This window comes from Gracilinanus agilis, chromosome 2 (genome assembly GCF_016433145.1).
Source record: "Gracilinanus agilis isolate LMUSP501 chromosome 2, AgileGrace, whole genome shotgun sequence".
NCBI lineage: Eukaryota > Metazoa > Chordata > Mammalia > Didelphimorphia > Didelphidae > Gracilinanus > Gracilinanus agilis.
The window spans coordinates 156,594,904-156,613,113 of NC_058131.1; the positions used below are offsets into that span (position 1 = coordinate 156,594,904).

Below are 18,210 nucleotides of genomic sequence, written 5' to 3' on the forward strand. Positions count from 1 at the left end.
TTGATAGTCTTTTTCTTCTGGGCTTCCTTATTGCTGGCCATTGTTAGCCCCGCCCCTGTTCAGCTTTGTCTTTGCACTCAGGGTCTGCCTGCACCTTGCAAGCTCCTGGGGGCTCCAGTCTCCTTGTCCTCGGGGTCAGGCCTCCTGGTAGTTCCCCGTCTGCCCCTCTGCCCGAGGTTCCTTCAGCAGTCTTTGGGGCTGCTTCCACTGCCCCACTGGGTCTGCACAGGGTCCTCACTGGAGGTCCAAGCCTGGGCTGGAGATCGTTTTTCAAGCCTAGGGCACTGCCTTTGCCTGTGCAGATGCTCTTAGGGCACTGCCTTCACCCCCACGGAAGGTAGTGAAAGTCCGTGGGCTGGAGATCTTTATTCGCACCTGAGGCGAAGCCTTCAGTGCTTGGGAGAGGCCATGTTTTAGAGGCCTTTGTCCCAGCCTGAGGCGGTGCCTTCACCCAAGTGGACACTCGGGGAAAGTCCTTGCACGCCCCCAGCCACCTGGGGTCCCTCGTCTTCAGTACACAGGTACAAGCCCCGGGGCTGCCAGGGATTATCTGGTTGCCCCAGTCCTGTTTTCACACTTGTGTGTTGGCGTTGTGCAAGGTGTGCGGTGTGGGGGGTGGGGGAGGGGCTTCTTCCTCTCGCGTTTTAGTGAGAGCTGTTTCACCCCCCTATAGCATGGAAATGCCCCGATTCTGTGTACCTTCAATGCTGCTCCCTGTTGTGGGGTTCCTTCGTTCGTCTGGGTTCGTTTTTATGTCCCCTTGAGGGGTTCTGTATGCTTCGGTCAGGAGAGATCGAGCAGCTGCTCCTTACTCTGCCGCCATCTTAACCGGAAGTTCCCCCCCCCCCCCATTCTAAGATATTTTCTTAACAAACTCTATTACTGTCTCCATGGCAATTGTGGGGCAGAGCCTAAAAAGAAATCTGATTAAAAAAAACCTTCTGGATCTAAGTTATCCTCAGGAATTCTAAGTCCTTCTGATGGGAAAGCAAGGCAAAACAAAGAGACAAAATATCAAGCATACAGGAGCTCTCCTGGCTTCCTGTGTAATATACAAAGGCTTGGGCAGGAAACCTCCATTTGTTTCCTCTACCCCTTTAAGACAACATTCTTTATAATAAATATATAAAACCTTATCATTTATACAGAAGGGTACTAGGCATCTAAAGTCAATTCTAAAGACCCTTTATAAAAGTATAATTTAAATTCTCAAGGTATCATAGTCTTCAAGGTTGTATACAATTATTAATATCAAATAAAAACTTAAGGCATGTGATCTTATGGTTGAAATGACAAATCCAGTATACATAAGACTTATGGGCTTTTCTACAACTTAAAAAATGTTTAAGATTTTCATAAATGGTACAGATAACAATTAGATTAATAAAGGTAAACTTTAAAAAATTGAAACCTTAAAAAAATCAGGAAATACAATATAAGGAACAGATTACAAACTATGCAGTCAAAAAAAACCCTTTTTACCAATTCTAATAGATTTGTTCAATATTTGTGTGTTACAATAAAGTCATGAACAGAATTAATTTAGCAGCCAAAATTTCATTAAATTAAATGATGCAGTGTAACAGAAAAATCAATGTAAATCAACAAAATTAAATCACAAAACAACAATCAGCAAAATACAATAAGATACAAAGACTTTTAAAAAAACCCATGCAGTCTGAGGTTTTGAAATCCACCTCTAGTTCAATTCAAGTTCCTTCTAACTGAGCTCTGCACTGAGCACATTGTGGATGACTCTATAAGAGTTATATAGTTCAGAGTCTTAGGCAGGCCAGCATGTGTAGGGAGGAGTGAATCCCTTCCCTGAGTTTCAGGCAAGATAATCACAAGGAATAGTTTGAAATAGGCCATGTTGCCTATGCTTGCCATTCTACTTCCTGTTTGAAGAGTAAAAGCTAGGGCCATGTGGAAGCCAACTGGGGTAGGGGCTAGAAAAGCCCCAGGTTGGAGATTCCATGTGGAGGGCTTGTGGGGGAGGACTAGGTCAGGTTTTAGAAAAAAAATGTGGAGGGGATAGTGGAACTCCCTTCAGGTTAAAAGTCATTAATGTCTATGTGGAAACACCCTTGGGAAAGTCCCAGGTGTGTGCTATGAGAGAGAAGGAGGGTTTTACTTCTGAAGTCTTAAGCAGTGTCAGCTGGGGTCCTCTGAGGAGCTCCGGTGATGGCTGGGTCAGCAGCAGCAGCATTTTAGTAGGAATCAGCTGCAGAGGCAACAGCAGCAGCAGGCATCCGACATTAGCAGGAGTTGGGATTGGCACTGGGACCAGCCAGGGCTGGAATGGGAGGGGGGGGAGAGGGAGGGGAGCCGTGGGGTCAGAAGCCAGAAGCGGCTTCTCCCCAAGGGAAGAATCAGGTGGGCGGGGCCCAAAGTGGCTCAAGCAGCTTCCAAAGTAATTGGGATAATGATTGGCAGGCAAAAACAAATTGCTACTATCAGCAAAAACATGGCGTTCAAAGCTACTTTCCCCTTTCCCGGAAAAGCAGCCATGTGGCTGGGGAGAACAGGGAGAAGAGAAAAAACAAAACCAAAAATTTTCTTCTATTTGAAGATTGCTCAAAAGAACTGAGCAGAGTGGCCAGAAAATAGCACAATAGCAGGTCTGAGGCTCCAGAGAGGATCTAGAGTGTCTCAGAGTTCTGTCTGTGGGGGGAGGGTAGAAAATCATGGCAGTAATTTCATGGCTTATTATGCTATCAGAAAAAATTGAGAATTACATCCTTTTGTGGTTGCCATAACTGTTACAAATAATATTGATATAATAGGGTATATTTAAAAATATTAAGGGTTTAATGTAGTCCATATTGATAATTAAAAAGAACCACGTGCCTGCTAAGATCTAATTCAAATGCCTGCCATGCTTACCCTCTGGCTGCTTCCTAGAAAAGAGAGTGTGTCCCAATCACATCCTGAGTCTTATATCTCTCTCTCGCTATGTAATCACACTTCTTGCCCACCTGTATTACACAAGAGGAATTATGGGAAATGTAGTTTTGAAAGAGTCCTAAATGTCTACAGGAAGTTTAGATGAGGGACCTCAAAATCAGTTCAAAGAACCCCAAATTTCCAATATCACAAAACAGACTTTTGACCTATTTTCTGCTTATGAACACTCAAATATCCTGTCAAGGGAGAAGACAGATATACCTCTTAATATATATGAAACAATTCTTTATTTTTATGATTTAAGCTTATGTATGTTAACTAAATGACCCCAGCAGCTTTGAACTGATCGATCTGTTTAGCATAGTCTATTTAATCTCTCTGAGGTTGACTACAAATATAAGTAGCAAGCTAACTCAGCTATTAAGGTGGCCAATTTATTGATTTGTTCATGCTAGTCTGTTTGTTTTTTGCATTTATGTTATGTCTAAAGGACATGCCAGCTGTTTCCATGCCTCCTGGCTCTGTCATCTTTTCACTCTTCATACTGTCTAACTCTAGATCAAATTCATGAGATGGTCTTCTGTTACTTTTCCAAGGCTCACTGGTTTTTGTTTGATTATATCCCCTATTAAATAAAAGTGTGTTTGGAGACTCATATTTCTCACTATGGAGCAAAAACTAGCAAATGATAGTTTTATAACATGCTCTTAATCACTTTTGATTAGAGAAATGTAAATTTAAACAACTGAGGTACCACCTTACACCTATCAAATTGGCTAATATTAACAGAAAAGGAAAATGACAGATGTTGGAGAGGACATGGGTGGGACATTCATGTAGTATTGGTAAAGTTATGAACTGATCCAACCATTTTGGACAGCTTTCTAGAATTTGGGAAATCATGTCTTATTTATGCCTAGAATATTGCTGTGCATACAGTTGGTGCTTTATTTAACTTTTAAAAATTGTTTAATTGTAACAAATCTCATTTTGGCCTCCTCTTAACCAGGAAAATACAAACTAAATATTTTACCTGATACATTTGCTGTAATTAATTTTTTTGCATAGTCAGTAAATTTTTCTGTTCATTTATTTTCATATCTATAACTGATTCAAGGAAAGTGGTAACTCAAAGAAGACACTTGATATTACAAATGTAGAAACCCTCACCCCAGTTAATTTAAACACAGAAGGCCTGTACTTTGATTTAATGAATCAATCAAAAGTTCAAACTAGATAAAACAACCTTAATCAGTTTGTGAGGAGGAATGTACTTTGATTATTGGATGAAGACACATGATGCCATGCAGAAAATACCCTTTTGCTTGGCTGAAAAGATGAGATATACCTCTGGACCTAAGTATCACCCAACCAACTAATTTATAGTAGTATATTTTAACAGTAGTAGGCAGTGGTGGTCAAATCTAGTGGTAAAGTAATCCTTAGAGGAAATTGATTTTGGGAGAAGGTGGTCTTTCTTACTTCATCCCCTATAGATCAGGTCAAGGGCCTTGAGAATTTTGAAAGGTTAAAAGATCCAGAGTTGAACATTGCTGTAGTGTACCCTGGAGCTAGGCAGTGTCCCTATAATGTCACTTAATCTGCATAGAAGCCTGGGATAAAAATTGAGGATAAACTAGACCCATCAAGGAATGGTAGCTTTAGTATTCCACCAAGAAGCTGACCTTCAGAACCCAGGAATCAGTTACACCAAAGAGGACATTGATATACCTTAAGAGTATCTCATGAAGGGAAAAAAGGACTTCTGATATATAGGATCTGTGAGTTGATCCTTTGATCAAGTGTACTCTCTAATTTTAAAACCAGTTTCCCTAAGGATCTTATATATACAAGGATAGTATGCCCCTGCTTTGTTATTTTCAGTTAACAAATATTTGTTACATACATAATCTGTATGTCCTTTTGCACCCACCCATTCAATTGAACAAAACAAAAAAGAAAAGAAAAAAACAGAAAACCATCATCATAACCATGCATAATCCGGCAAAACCCTACCTTTAGGGCTATGCCCTCACATTTATATATCCCATTTATTTTTTTAAGTTCATTACTGTTTAAGCAGGAGGTATTTCACGTACTTCATTTTCAGTTTTCTAGACTTGTGGTTTATCATTCATTACAAATGATCTGAGTTCTTAAGTCTTTCATAGTTGTTTTTCTCTAAAGTTGTCCTTGTACAAATTGTTATATTTTGTGCTTACTTTGTTCTGCACTCAGTTATAGAGGTCTTTGTAGGGAGCTTGGAATGGGAGAGCGAGGGATGATGTTTTTAAAACAACTATCTTTGCTGTTTTTGCTTAGTAAAATACCTTTTCCTAAAAGTTATTTTTATAATCAGTGGCAAGCACTTAAGAGGGAGACTTGAGAGTAATATTACTAAAAATCCTAGCCTTTTGGGGTTACCCCTAGAACCTTGAGGGAAGAAACAGTCATCTGCCCTCTGGGGAATCAGCTTGTCATTGTGAATGAGAGTTAGGGAAGTAGTCCTTGAGGGGGTCTGATACAAACAAAATATAATAAATATTAGATTAGAAGATTGAGATTCTATTAGTAATGGGCATCTGCGATTTTCTTTTTCTTTATGGTCACTTCAGTGTGAAAATTGGAGAAGTATTAAATAAGAGGCTTCTGTAATGACAATTATAATAATAATAATAATAATAACATTTAACTCGCACTTTAAGTTTTGCAAAGTACTTTAAAATTGACCTCATTTGATTGTCCCAACAACCCTCTGAAGTAGGGGCTATTCCCATTTTACACATGAAGAAACTGAGTCTCAAAGAGGGTTAAATGACTTTCCTTGGTCACATATCTCATAAGTATCTGAGGTAGGATTTGGGCTCAGGTCTGCTTGACTCCAAATCTAGCTCTCTGTTATAGGATCATTTTAAAATTACTTCTTAAGACAAAAAGGAATTACTGCATTATAAAACTTGTATATTTTAGATGCATTGATTACAATTGAATAAGCCATATTATATAGAGCAAAATTTTTGGATGCAATTTTTTCTAGACATTTGATTGTACCTTTTAGTTTTGAAATTGGCCTATAAGACTCATACTTCAAATTTAAATATAATTAGAATATTAAAATTAAGATGCATTAATGTCATTCATTATTATAGAAAATATTTTCCAAATCTAATTAAAATAACCAGTAGTTATATATAGGATGTACATTAGGTATAATAAATCAGATGGTGCCAAATAATAATAGCTCATTTACATAGCACTTTTATGGTTTATAAAGATGTTCCACATATATTATTATTGTTTTTATTCTTATGATAGCCCTGTAAGATAGATATGGATAATATTATTATCTTCTTTTCATGGCTATGGAAATGTAGGCTGAAAGAGGTAATTTATCCATGGTTGCAGAGATAGTTTGTGCAAAAATTGTATTAAGTTGCATCTTCCCATATCATCCTACTAAAATCAAGTCATTTGTGCATTAGCAATATCACCTATTCAGTCCCAGTCATTCTGAGTTCATTTTTTTTTTCCTTCTAGGAATGCGTCAGGGTAATGACTTTGGCACCCGGTACCGGTCTGCTATCTTCCCAACTACTCCAGAACAGAACGAAGCAGCTCTTCAGTCTAAAGAGGCTTATCAAAAGGTAAGAGTGAGTAGCATACAAGCTGGTTGTAGGGTAAGACCAGCTAATGTTGTAAAAATAGAAGACCTTCTTCAAACCTGTGACAACTGCTTTAAGCTAGAATGGGCACTTAGCTGCACTGCTAGTTTTCTTCTCATCTTAATTGAGTTCTGATTGCAAATTTTATAGATGATTATTACAAGTACTTAGTTGTTTAGTGATACCACTGAACTGAGGAACTGTGAAGGGAAATATAACAACTGGATCCTTGTATGTTTTTGGTTTTGTATCTTAAAAAAAAAAACTAAGCCAACTATATTATATTTGATGAATTGAAAAATATTTGTGTTTTCTGTTGTGATAATATTTCTTTTTATTTTTATAACTGCTTTAAAAAATCTTTTGCTGAAAGAAGACTAGATCTTCAAAAAGTCAATCTGAATCTAGGACTTAATTTAAAAAAAATTCCCAGTATACAATTTAAGTGTCATGGCCTACACCTAAATGCTTTCATGATAGAGGATTGGAGAATGTGGCTTGTATTCTTTTGCTTCAAAATGATGGTTGATACTTTGGGATGATCATCTAACTCATCACCTCTCTCCTTGCTACTTCCAACCCTGTTGCCTGCCTGAATTTGCTTTATATTGGTCCTTCTGGTTTTTAAACTATTGCTTCTGGAATCCTATGATGTCTTCTTGCCTCACCCCCAAAATATGGTGACTTATTGACAGGTGAATTACTGGATTTCATATTTGGACTATCATAGGATTATAGAGAGAGATCTCAAAGGGGCTTTAGAGGTCACCTAGACCACCCTTTCATTTAATAGATAAGAAAATTGAGGCCATGGTAGTTTAAATATCTGACCCAACGTCACTCAAATGATAAACATCAAAGGTGAGATTTGAACCCAGGTCATCTGAATCCAATCCCAGCACTCTCTAACACCTAATTGCTTATTCTGTTGATTCTCAGTCTCTTGCTTCCTTTCTTCTCCAGTTTCTTCAAGATTTATTGACTCTTTCATCATTATTTCACCTTTTTTCCCCTATAATGTTAAAGTTGCTAACATTGGTCAGCATTGATTACAGTAAAATTGTTATCTTCAAGTCAACCAGCTGAATCACGTAATGGTTAGACAGTTAACTCTCTAGTTGACTATGTATGCCCTAGGGTGAGAACGGAAGAGACAGCTACCAGGGATGAAGCAAACTCCTGGTCAAACAGGGACACAATGTTTTTTGTTTTTTGTTTTATCAGAAAGTCAGAACAGGTGACAGACAGATCAACATACCATACAATGCCTGCTAGAATATTAGTTTCATTTTCCTGAGCTGTGTAGTATCAGTTAGAAATAATACATGAATGAATGGATGAGATCATAGCTGAATAGGGTTAGAAAAGGCAAGGGAAGAAGGGTGTGTGTGTGTGTGTGTGTGTGTGTGTGTGTGTGTGTTTGTTTTTTAAATTGGGAAGACCTGAACAGATGTGTCAGCATATAAGAAGGAAGTAGTAGAAAGAGAGGAATTAATCCATGTATAAAAAGGGATGAAAGTAAGAGGAATGTACTGGAGGAGGCAAACAGAGGTTCAAGTAAGGACTCAGATAGAGGAGTTATCCTTAGCAATTAGCCATAGGTATAATAGGAAGGAAACTACATTCAGAGGACTTGCTGCTTTCATGACCATGGGCAAGTGATGTCCCAGCTCTGAACCTTAATTTCTTCATTTATAAGATGAGGGGATGCCCTTCCCTTCCATCTCCAAATCTATGTTCTATGATTATAGGATAGCTTTTTAGAGTTAAGCTGAAACAGTTGGAGAAATTAGAGAGGAGAAGCTCAATTTTCATCGAAGAAAGAGACTAAGTCATACATAAATATATGTTTGTAGAAGTGTGGTTGGAGACTTGAGGAGAGAGAAAAGAAGGCTTTGGATAGTCACTCTAGAATGAGATAATGAATCAGTGTGAATGGAAAATAGCTGAATCAAATTGAAGGTCCACCTGAAGTTATGAGATTTATATTATGTGACAGCTTGAGTTTGTTATCTTCTCCGTCGACACTCAGGAGAAAAGAAATTGGATGATCAATAGGGACAACTCAGGGTTGCGGAAGCTACCTGAGAGCATCAAGCAGTCCCAGAAGTGAGGCATTCTAGGAATATGGCTAATGAATCATTATAGTCCCAGACCATGGTGTCAAGGATGGATATAGAAGCAAATGAAGCAAGAATGTGGAAATGAACTGGAGTTAGATAGAAAGAGACCAAGGAAATGGATGTTTTGATGAGTGAATAAGAGAGTAAGAGATAGAAAGATGGAAGGTAGTAGCAGGAAGAAAGAAAGGGAAGGAATGGCATTTCTATAGCACCTATTATGTGCTAGGCACTGTGCTAAGTGCTTTATAAATATTTCCACATTTGGTCCTCACAAGGTAGGTATTATTATCCTTATATTACAATTGAGGAAACTGAGGCAAGCAGAAGTCAAGTAACTTTGCCCAGGTACACGCAGCTACAAAGTGTCTGAGGCTGCATTTGAACTTAGATCTTCCTAACTCCAGCCTAGTGCTCTTTCCACTGCATTACTTAGCTGCCTCAGCTCATAGGAAAGTAGAAGTTTAGAGATCTTGGGGATAATATGCAGCTATTTATGACCATGGTATATGGCTAAAGCAGAGTAGGGATCATTGGAACTGAGGCACCTGCATATTCAGGCCATACGGAGGTCATCAATATCAATTTCTCTGAGGATAATTAAAAGGGAATGGAATGGAAAAGAAGATTATGAACCAAATGCTAAAATTATTAGTAAAGGAAACTGAGGTACAGAGAATAACTTGTTTCAGGTCACACAGGTAGAATACCAATAGCACTCAATGAATCACATTACAAAGAAGGGTTTTATATCACTTTGAATTGAAAAGATATTCTTATGTTTTCATTGGTTAGCCCATAAAAACAGTTTTGTTGTTCTAAACATGATGTCATCTTTTCCTTGGTTTCTTTTGGTGTAAAGAAATGTTATTATGGAAGAAATTAATGGCCTTTTATCTGGCATGGTGGAGAAGGGGAGAGCTATAGCACCATCATAGTTGTTGTGTAGGTTATAAAAGAAATATAAGACTTATTTCCCTGCTGTCCAGGAGATTACAATTGAAGTCTTCATGAGAGAAACTCCTTTCTGACAGGCCTAGGTACATGCCAAGAACTTCTCACCTTTATTGCCCCCATTCACATATAACTTAAGAAATTAGGATATTCTTCTTAAAAAGAAATTTGGGACTTTGCCAAAGGTGACATTCAGCTTTTTCTCATAAGCAGTCAAGTTTATGAGGCTTCAGAAAAGAGCTTTTATAAGGGACTCATTTGTACATCTGATAACCAGAGACCACATTCCACCTCAGCACATGCACATACTTTTTGATGGGCCAGTTCTTCCCTTAGGCTGCTGGTATCATCTTAGGCTTGAAGATATTTTCTTGACTAGAACCTCAGAAAGACAGAAGTGCTCTATGCCACATTGATGCTCTGCTCCCCATTGTTTGAGCCTTGTCTTCTCTACCAGTCCCCTACTGCATTACTTTCCTCTAGGCATTCTCCTCCACTTATTTCTGACTTCTATCCCTGATCCCATCTTGCTTTTGCTTCCTCCTTCTATTTTGCCTCCTCCCCTCCCCATTTTTCTCTGTTCCCCAAAAGATGATGCCAATAGCTCTCAAGTATCTAGAAAATGGAGGAATCAAATTGGAATCCCAACAATGTTACATCTTTTTAGGGACTTTTGATCAGAATGCCTCTAGGCTATTTATATACCTTCTGTTGTTCAACATAGAGATCCCATACTACCTCCCTACATTAAAAAAAAAAAAAGTCTTTAGGTGGCTGTGAAAATATGTCTTTCTTGGATCACTAGTGAGTCTATTTTTAAAGTATGCTTTATATCATTTTATCTGCATCTTTCTCAAGCTTCTGTATTAGAGTGCCTTCTGCTTAATCATCGCCTCCCACTGAATAATTTTGGAGTTTGGAATATAACTACCCTTTATTTTTCTTTATAAGTAGCCAAGAGGCAACTAAATGGTGTTCTGGACCTAGAGTAAGGAAGACTTGAGTTCAAATTAAACCTCACATGTTTACTACCTGTGTGACCCTGGGAAAATCATTTAACCTGTGCTTGCCTTAGTTTCCTCCTGTGTAAAAAATGGGGGTAGTAATAACACCTACCTCCCAATATTGTTGTGTAAATCAAATATGATAGTATAATGCTTAACACAGAGCCTGGCAAACAATAGGTACTATGTAAAAGTTAGCCTGGGACGTAAAAGGAACTATATAAATGGTGTGTGTGTGTGTGTGTGTGTGTATGGAGTTGGGGAGGAGAGAGAGAGAGAGAATGATTTTCAAGTCTTCTGAGTTGAGTTTTTCTTTTAACATAACAGTATTTTATGATCAGATTTTTGTTGTTGTTGTTGTATTTGCTCATTTTTCCAGCTTTCTCCCAAACTTAGGACTTTATGTTAGAGTTCAGCTCTGCCCACTTATGGAGATGAGTGGGGGGATGTCTGGCTGGCTCTTTTGACTTTTATGGCCTGTTATTTTCACAGCTAGGTCTGAGGACCTGCAAGTTTTTTGTGCTTCTTAAGTGTCGTGGTCTAAGGAGAATTCTGGTAACTATTCTCTTTGTTTTTGTTTTTTTCCTCTGGTCTTTATTTAGCTAAGGCCCCTTGCCCTATCACTGTAACTACACCTATCTGCCATGAAAGGTTCTACAACCCAGAATTGGAAAATGGGTGAAGGAGTTGCCAAACAACACCTGATCTAATATCCAATCTAACATGGAGGGTTCCTGGAATCTTTTTCTGACTGGGCGTTCAATCTCCTTCCATTCCTAAGTGTTGTGGCTTAGCACTCCCAGCACCACTGCCACTGTTTCTACTGCCACCTCCAAAGCCCACCAGGCTATACTCCTACCTAGCCCCCATACCAGTGTTCTCAGACCTTTCTTTCTATTCCCAGCTTCCTAATACAGGCCTGATTAAAAAAGGACTCACTATAATTTTTTGTTGGTTTTCCCATTCTGAATTTGGTTTGATGCACTTTTTTTATTAGAGGAGTATGTTGGCAAAGCTCAGCAGAAGTACTCTCTTCACTCTACCATCTTGGCTCTGCCTCTTCGTTGCCCATCACACTCAAAAAATGACTATATTATGTATAAGATGTATAAGTAAAATCCAGTTTTGTTCCCAAACTTACAGTACTTAGCTTTGTGGTAGGAAAAAAGCCTGTGTTTCCTTGCTTCTATTTCTTTTATTTTCCTTATCATTTCCTAGTCTTAGAGAGCTTTCCTTTAAGGCTCAGATTAATGCCACCTCCTCTATAAGTTTTCTCTGATCTCCCTCATATAATCTCATAGCAAGATATACTCCTCTCTCTCCTACATTTTTTATATTCTAAATTGTCTACAGTTTACAGACTACATACTCATTGAAAACAATTTCCCTGTCCTATCCATATCCTTCCCAAACTGTGGTGCCCAGAATGGAATGATTCTTCAGATATAGTCTGATCAAAACAGAATAGGGCAGGACTATCCCTGTCATATTCCTGAAAACCATGTCTCTCAGTATGGCCCAAGATCATATTGCTTTTTTGATTTTCCATCTCATACTGTTGACTTTTATTGAATTTAAAATCCACTAAAATGCTCAGCTGTTTTTCAGAGAAATTTCTTTCTATTCATACTTTCCTTATCTTATATTATGAAGTTGATTTGTTGAATCCATGTAAATGTTTACATTTATCTCTCTTAAATATCAGCTTACTAGTTTTTGACCAGTGTCCCAGCCTGTTAGGAACTTTTTGGGTCCTAACTCTGTTATTCATTGTGTTGTCTCAACCTCAGAAAATTGTGTATGTCCTTATCCAAGACACTAATAAAATGTTAAACAGTACAGAGCCAATCATAAATTCCTGAGGCACTCTACTGAAGAATTCCTTCCAAGTTAATAGTGAATCATGGACGACTACTTGAATTCATTTAATCATAGTATCATCTAGTCCACATCTCCACATATTTTCTGTAATAATAGCATGAAGTACTTTGTCAACTGATTAGCTAAAATTTTGGCTTGTTATCCAGTCTCCTCACTCATTTTCAGAACTCATTTCAATGTGTGTCCTTCTTAAATGTTGTACCTAGAATTGAACTCACAGTACCACTCAGACTTGGACATTTTACAGTGGAACTATGACCCTCAAGTTCATTACAAATTATTCAGAATGCTACTTGCTGAGTAGGATTAGTAATCTTATTGTAAGGATTTAAGAGAAATTTTTATTTGTTGTAGAGGAACTGGTATTTTAAGTGTGTTTTTCAGCACATACCCATCTTGTGACTGTGATTATTAAAGAGTTTATTAAAAATATGAAATTAGAACATTTGCAATAAATGCTTACAATTGGCCTGTCCCAGTATGGAAGGAATTTTTGTATTTAAGATTTTAGCTAGTTTAGTTGCATATAAATGACAATTCATTCTTACTTGTTTCTATTTGTTATATAAAATATGTACAAATGATTATTTAATATACATTGTTTACAGAAAAAATCTCTATCATTTTTGTGATGCCTGTTGATTAATGGCCAAGGGGGAGAGGTTCACAATAATGGGCTTACATATTATTAAGTTGTAAAGCAAAATTTTTGTCCAAATGAAAAACCTCATTTGTATTATTGCCCTCTAGTGGTCTTTGCACATCTCCACAGCAGAGCAAAGTGCTATACACAGTAGTACAGTACCAGGGAATTATGGTTTATGAGCTTATCTTGGCAGTATGCAGAGAATCATACTTTGCCAAATAACTTTCTTAGTAATCAATTTCATTGTATTCCCCTAGGATGCTGTTTCTTATATGAGATAATGATCACTGGTATCTTTGCAAGGGCTTGGTTGGAAATTTTATTTCTGCTTAGAGGAATTGACAGATTAATCTATTGTCTACAAACCACTTTATATTCCAGAATTGCAATCAAATATTTACATATTTCAAATATATATTCTGTAATTGTTTTCAACATGATATAGCAAATGAATTAAACACAAGATCAAAGTGAATATTAGGAGCATTTTTTATTTCTATTGTATATTAACTACATCTCATCTCTCAGATTAGGAAGAGAGAGCAACTTTTCCTCTCTCCTGCTTATCTGATTCATATCACAAGACAAATAGAATTAGATCTACATATTATCTTGTTTCAATAATAAATACAAGCTAATCTTGTAAAATATAGGTAGGTATACTCTGGTTAATTCCAGGGAAAGGTTAATGGAAATATTTTAAAGCAATATCTTTGTCTGGAAGAATGCAATTTGCAGTTAAAGAAAGGGTCTTTGTTGTTTCCTTCAAAAGATGATAACCCTTGACTTGAGTGAATCAATAAAATGACCCTAGAAATCTTAAGATCTAAAAAACAGAGTAATTACGTGTATCTCCATTTTAAGGAAATAGCACTAACATTGAAGTAAAATCTATTATAAAAAATTAAAAAATTAAATCTATTATGAGTCTACCCATTTAGTACATTTGGCTTTAAAATACCAACTGACTCGGTTGCAGCTACATTTGGTATGATGGCTCCAGCCTATTCTTAAATGGTAGCAGAATGGCTGCTTGAATTCTCCTAATGGAGTAGAGATGTTCATTTAGAGTTTAAACAAAATCATGGCTTTCATGTTCTCCCCAAAGCTACGGAAATTCAAGCATCTGTCTGGAAAGCAGGAAAGGCGTGTGTGTGTGTGTGTGTGTGTGTGTGTGTGTGTGTGTGTGTGTGTTTCAAACTTGGAGGGTGCACACCCAAAAAAAGGAAGAAGAAGCAAGCAAATTGATATTTCAGTTTTGCACTTACTTCAGAAATGACTCACTCCCTCTGGTGGGAACATTTAACACAGAATGTGTGCACCTCCCCCTCCCTCCTCACCCCCATCACATTCATCTTGGCTCATGTGACATCTGTTCAGGATGCTGCAGAGCCCGTAGTTCGGTTACTATGGCAGCCAACCCAATAAGCCCACCCATTGGCTGGGAGCAGAGAGGAGCTGAAGAAAAGGCCTGCAGTGTCAGGGGTCATTGTGCACAGTGCCTGCCTTCCTCTGTTTTCAATCAGCTGTGTGTCCTGGATGAACTAAGGGAGTATGCCAAAAGAGGGTGAAGTTCACGAGGTTACCTTGGTTGCCAGCTGTGTACACTGCTAGGGTGGAACAGAGGCAACCTCAAGGTCAATGCCATTAGCTTTTCCCTTGAGGGTGAAGTGGTGGAAGCCCAGTAAACCAAGCAGAAGATGCACAGACTGGCTAGTTCTTTTTCTTCCTTTTTCTTGAACTTCACATTCAATTTTCTTTTGTCCTATTTGAGTTTCAGATTTGGGAACAAATGTTATATTTTTTACCTCCAGCATAGTCCAGGTACCTGAGTTAAATTGCTAGGATGAAAGTCCTTTAGTATTCATGTTTGTTTTAAGCTTAACTGTGTCTTTAAAATCAAAAAGGAGTGTAGCACCATCATGGAATTCACAATTGAACCTAGTTTTCTTCCTTTTTTTAAATTCAATTTTCCTTTGATTCACTTCATCACTGAATTTAATGATGTGGTTGGAATGCACATTGCCATATTATCTACTGTCTTCATTTGTTATTTTTCCTGTGGCCTGATGAAAAAGAAGTAAAGGGCTTAAAAAACCTAGCCTCTTTTGTTTTTAGTCGTAGGAAAAGGTGATTCTAGAGAATACCTGGCTATTTGTCAATATTGTGAAGGGCTACTAATAATTGGGTTGTTTTCATGTTTCAGCAGAAGGGAAGCTAATGGCAATGCTAATGGAGATGTGGCAAATAGGAGCTGCTGGGAGATCTCAGCTTCTATGGCTTCAGCCATATGCTTTTTCCCTTACCTGTAATTCTGTGGCCTGAGAGCCAGATAGACAAAGGCCTGATAAAGATTAGTGTGAAATCTGGGTTCACTGTGGCCCACTGTTCCAATCAGTTGGCTATCTGGTGTTTTAAGGATTTAATAAATGGAGAAAGAGGCAATAGCATTAGTAAGTGGGTAACAGTAGTAGCCTCAGAAGGCCCCTGGGCTCAGGTACCACTTCTGACACATGCTGTGTGATTACTGGCTAGTAACATAATATCTCTGAGCTTTTGTTCCATTATCTTGGATTAAATGGCCTTTGAGATCCCTTCTAGATACAAATTTGTGATCCTCTGATCCATATAATAAGGTGATAACATATTATTGTAAAATATGATAATGTGCATAATAATAGGATAATGATGCTTAAAATATGTACCTTAAAGAATATCTGTGAGGCTCAAATGATAGAATCTTTGTAAAGTACTTTGAAAACTTTAAATAAACATCAGCTTTCATTATCATTGTAAAGAAAATCTTCACTGATCTTTTGCCCCTATACTAAAAGCTGGAAGAGTTTTATCACATTCTTTATTTCCTCATGTGTATATGAATCATATTTTAAATTATGTTATAATTTATCATACTCTAATTTATATATTTATCTGTGTGCATGTCATATCATACCCTTTACTAGATTGTAAGCTCCTTAAGGACAGAGACAGGTCTTGTTTATCTCTGCATCTCTACCAGAACCTATTCCAGGATCAGTCATATGAATACTGAAATCATCTTTGTTATCATCTGTGTAGTCTCCTTGTCCTCCTCCTCCTTGTCACCACTGCTATCATTATCACCCATTCAGAGTATCTGACAAAGAGTTCTTCAAATAGTATGTTCTCAATGACAAATAAACTAAAATGAAAAAGAGTATATACTTTGATCTGCATTCTGATTCCAACAATTTTCTCTGGAGGTGGTTAGCATTTTTCATCTTAAATCCTTCAGAATAATTCTGGATCATTGTATTACTGAGAGTAGCTAAGTCTTTCACAGTTGATCATCCTTATAATATTGCTGTTACTGTATACAATGTTCTCCTGGTTCTGCTTATTTCACTCTGTATCAGAACATGAGGTCTTTCCAGCAATTTCTGAAATCATCCTGTTTATCATTTCTAACAGCACAATAATATTTCATTACTATCACATACCACAATTTGCTCAGTCATTCCCCAGTTAATGGACATCACCTCAATTTCCACTTCTTTGCCACCACAAAAAGGGCTGCTATAAATATTTTTGTACAACTTGAATGACCTCCAGGATATGATGCAGAGTGAAAGGTGCAGAACCAGGAGAACATTACACACAGAGACGACTACACTGTGACGTAATCGATTGTAATGGACTTCTCTACTAGCAGTAGTGCAATGACGCAGAACAATTCTGAGGGACTTGTGAGAAAGAACACTATCCACATCCAGAGAAAGAACTGTGGGAGCAGAAACACAGAAGGAAAAACAACTGCTTTATCATGTGGTTTGATGGGGATATGATTGGGGATGTAGACTCTAAACAATCACCCTAGTGCAAATATCAATAATATGGAAATAGGTCTTGATCAATGACACATGTAAACACAGTGGAACTGCTCAATGGCTACAGGAGGTGGGTGGGAAGAGGGAAGAGAAAGAACATGAATCATGTTACCATGGAAAACTATTCTAAATCAATTAATTAAATAAGATTTTTCAAATAAAAATATTTTTGTGCAAATAAATACACACACACACACACAGACTTTTTTTTTTTTATCTCTTTGGGCATAGTTCTAAATTGGTCTCCAGAATGGTTGGATCAGTTCACAACTCCACCAACAATGCATTAATGTTCCAATTTTGCTACATCCCATATAGGCCAATTTAATAAGTGTGAGTTAATAGCTTTAATTTGCATTTCTCTAATCAAAATTGATTTAGAATATTTTTTCATATGATGTTGATAGCTTTGATTTCTTCATCTGAAAACTGCTTGTTCATATCTTTTGGCCATTTGTCAGCTGGGGAATGGTTTTCAAGGACTTTTTGATCACAGTCTTTTAAATAAGTCTTCTATTTCTTGGTATATACTTCTATTAGAAATTTTATAATAGAGCCTATAGGAAAGTGATAAGAACAGATTTGATTTGTTCTTGTTTTTTCTCTACATTTTTTCTCTTTGAAGTTATAAATGTTATCTTTCAATTCAATTAAATTCAAAGAGAGGAAGATTTAAGTGTAAGAAAAATAAATACATCAAATTGCTTTGCAACAAATTAAATTTTGTTTGTATGGTATCATTTCTTTGGTTGATTGACATTTGACAAAGGAAATTGACTTGTTTTACATACCAGGCAGAGGGTTGTACTGGTTAATCTTTCATATCTGTTGGTAAGCTTATAATTACATGTATATAAATATATATGTTATATATGTATATATCATAATATAATCTTATAATTCTAATCTTAATCTAAGATTGTCTTATTTTTGTAGTTTTCCAGCAGATACCCAATATGCCAATAGTTGTGTGTTGATGTTTCTACCAGTCATATCTTGACTCAGGTCACATCTTACTGGTTTCTCCCTATATTTTTGCCACTATCTTGTATACCTTATTGATTTACCTCCAACTCCTTCAACTCAAGTACACACTCTAATAAGTGTTGAATGGAAAGTGCAAGCATTATACACATATAATTTGGATATAAATAGTTCTAGATCACATAT

At 37.2% G+C, this 18,210-nt stretch overlaps 1 protein-coding gene across 3 annotated transcripts in view; it reads left to right on the forward strand.

The window, feature by feature from the left end:
• MSRA (methionine sulfoxide reductase A) overlaps window positions 1–18,210 on the forward strand; it is a 585,525-nt gene that overhangs the window by 399,955 nt on the left and 167,360 nt on the right. For all 3 annotated transcript variants that reach the window (XM_044663472.1, XM_044663473.1, XM_044663474.1), the window contains one exon: window positions 6,445–6,551. In XM_044663472.1, coding sequence (XP_044519407.1) covers window positions 6,445–6,551 — 107 coding nt within the window. The remainder of the gene's footprint in view (window positions 1–6,444; window positions 6,552–18,210) is intronic.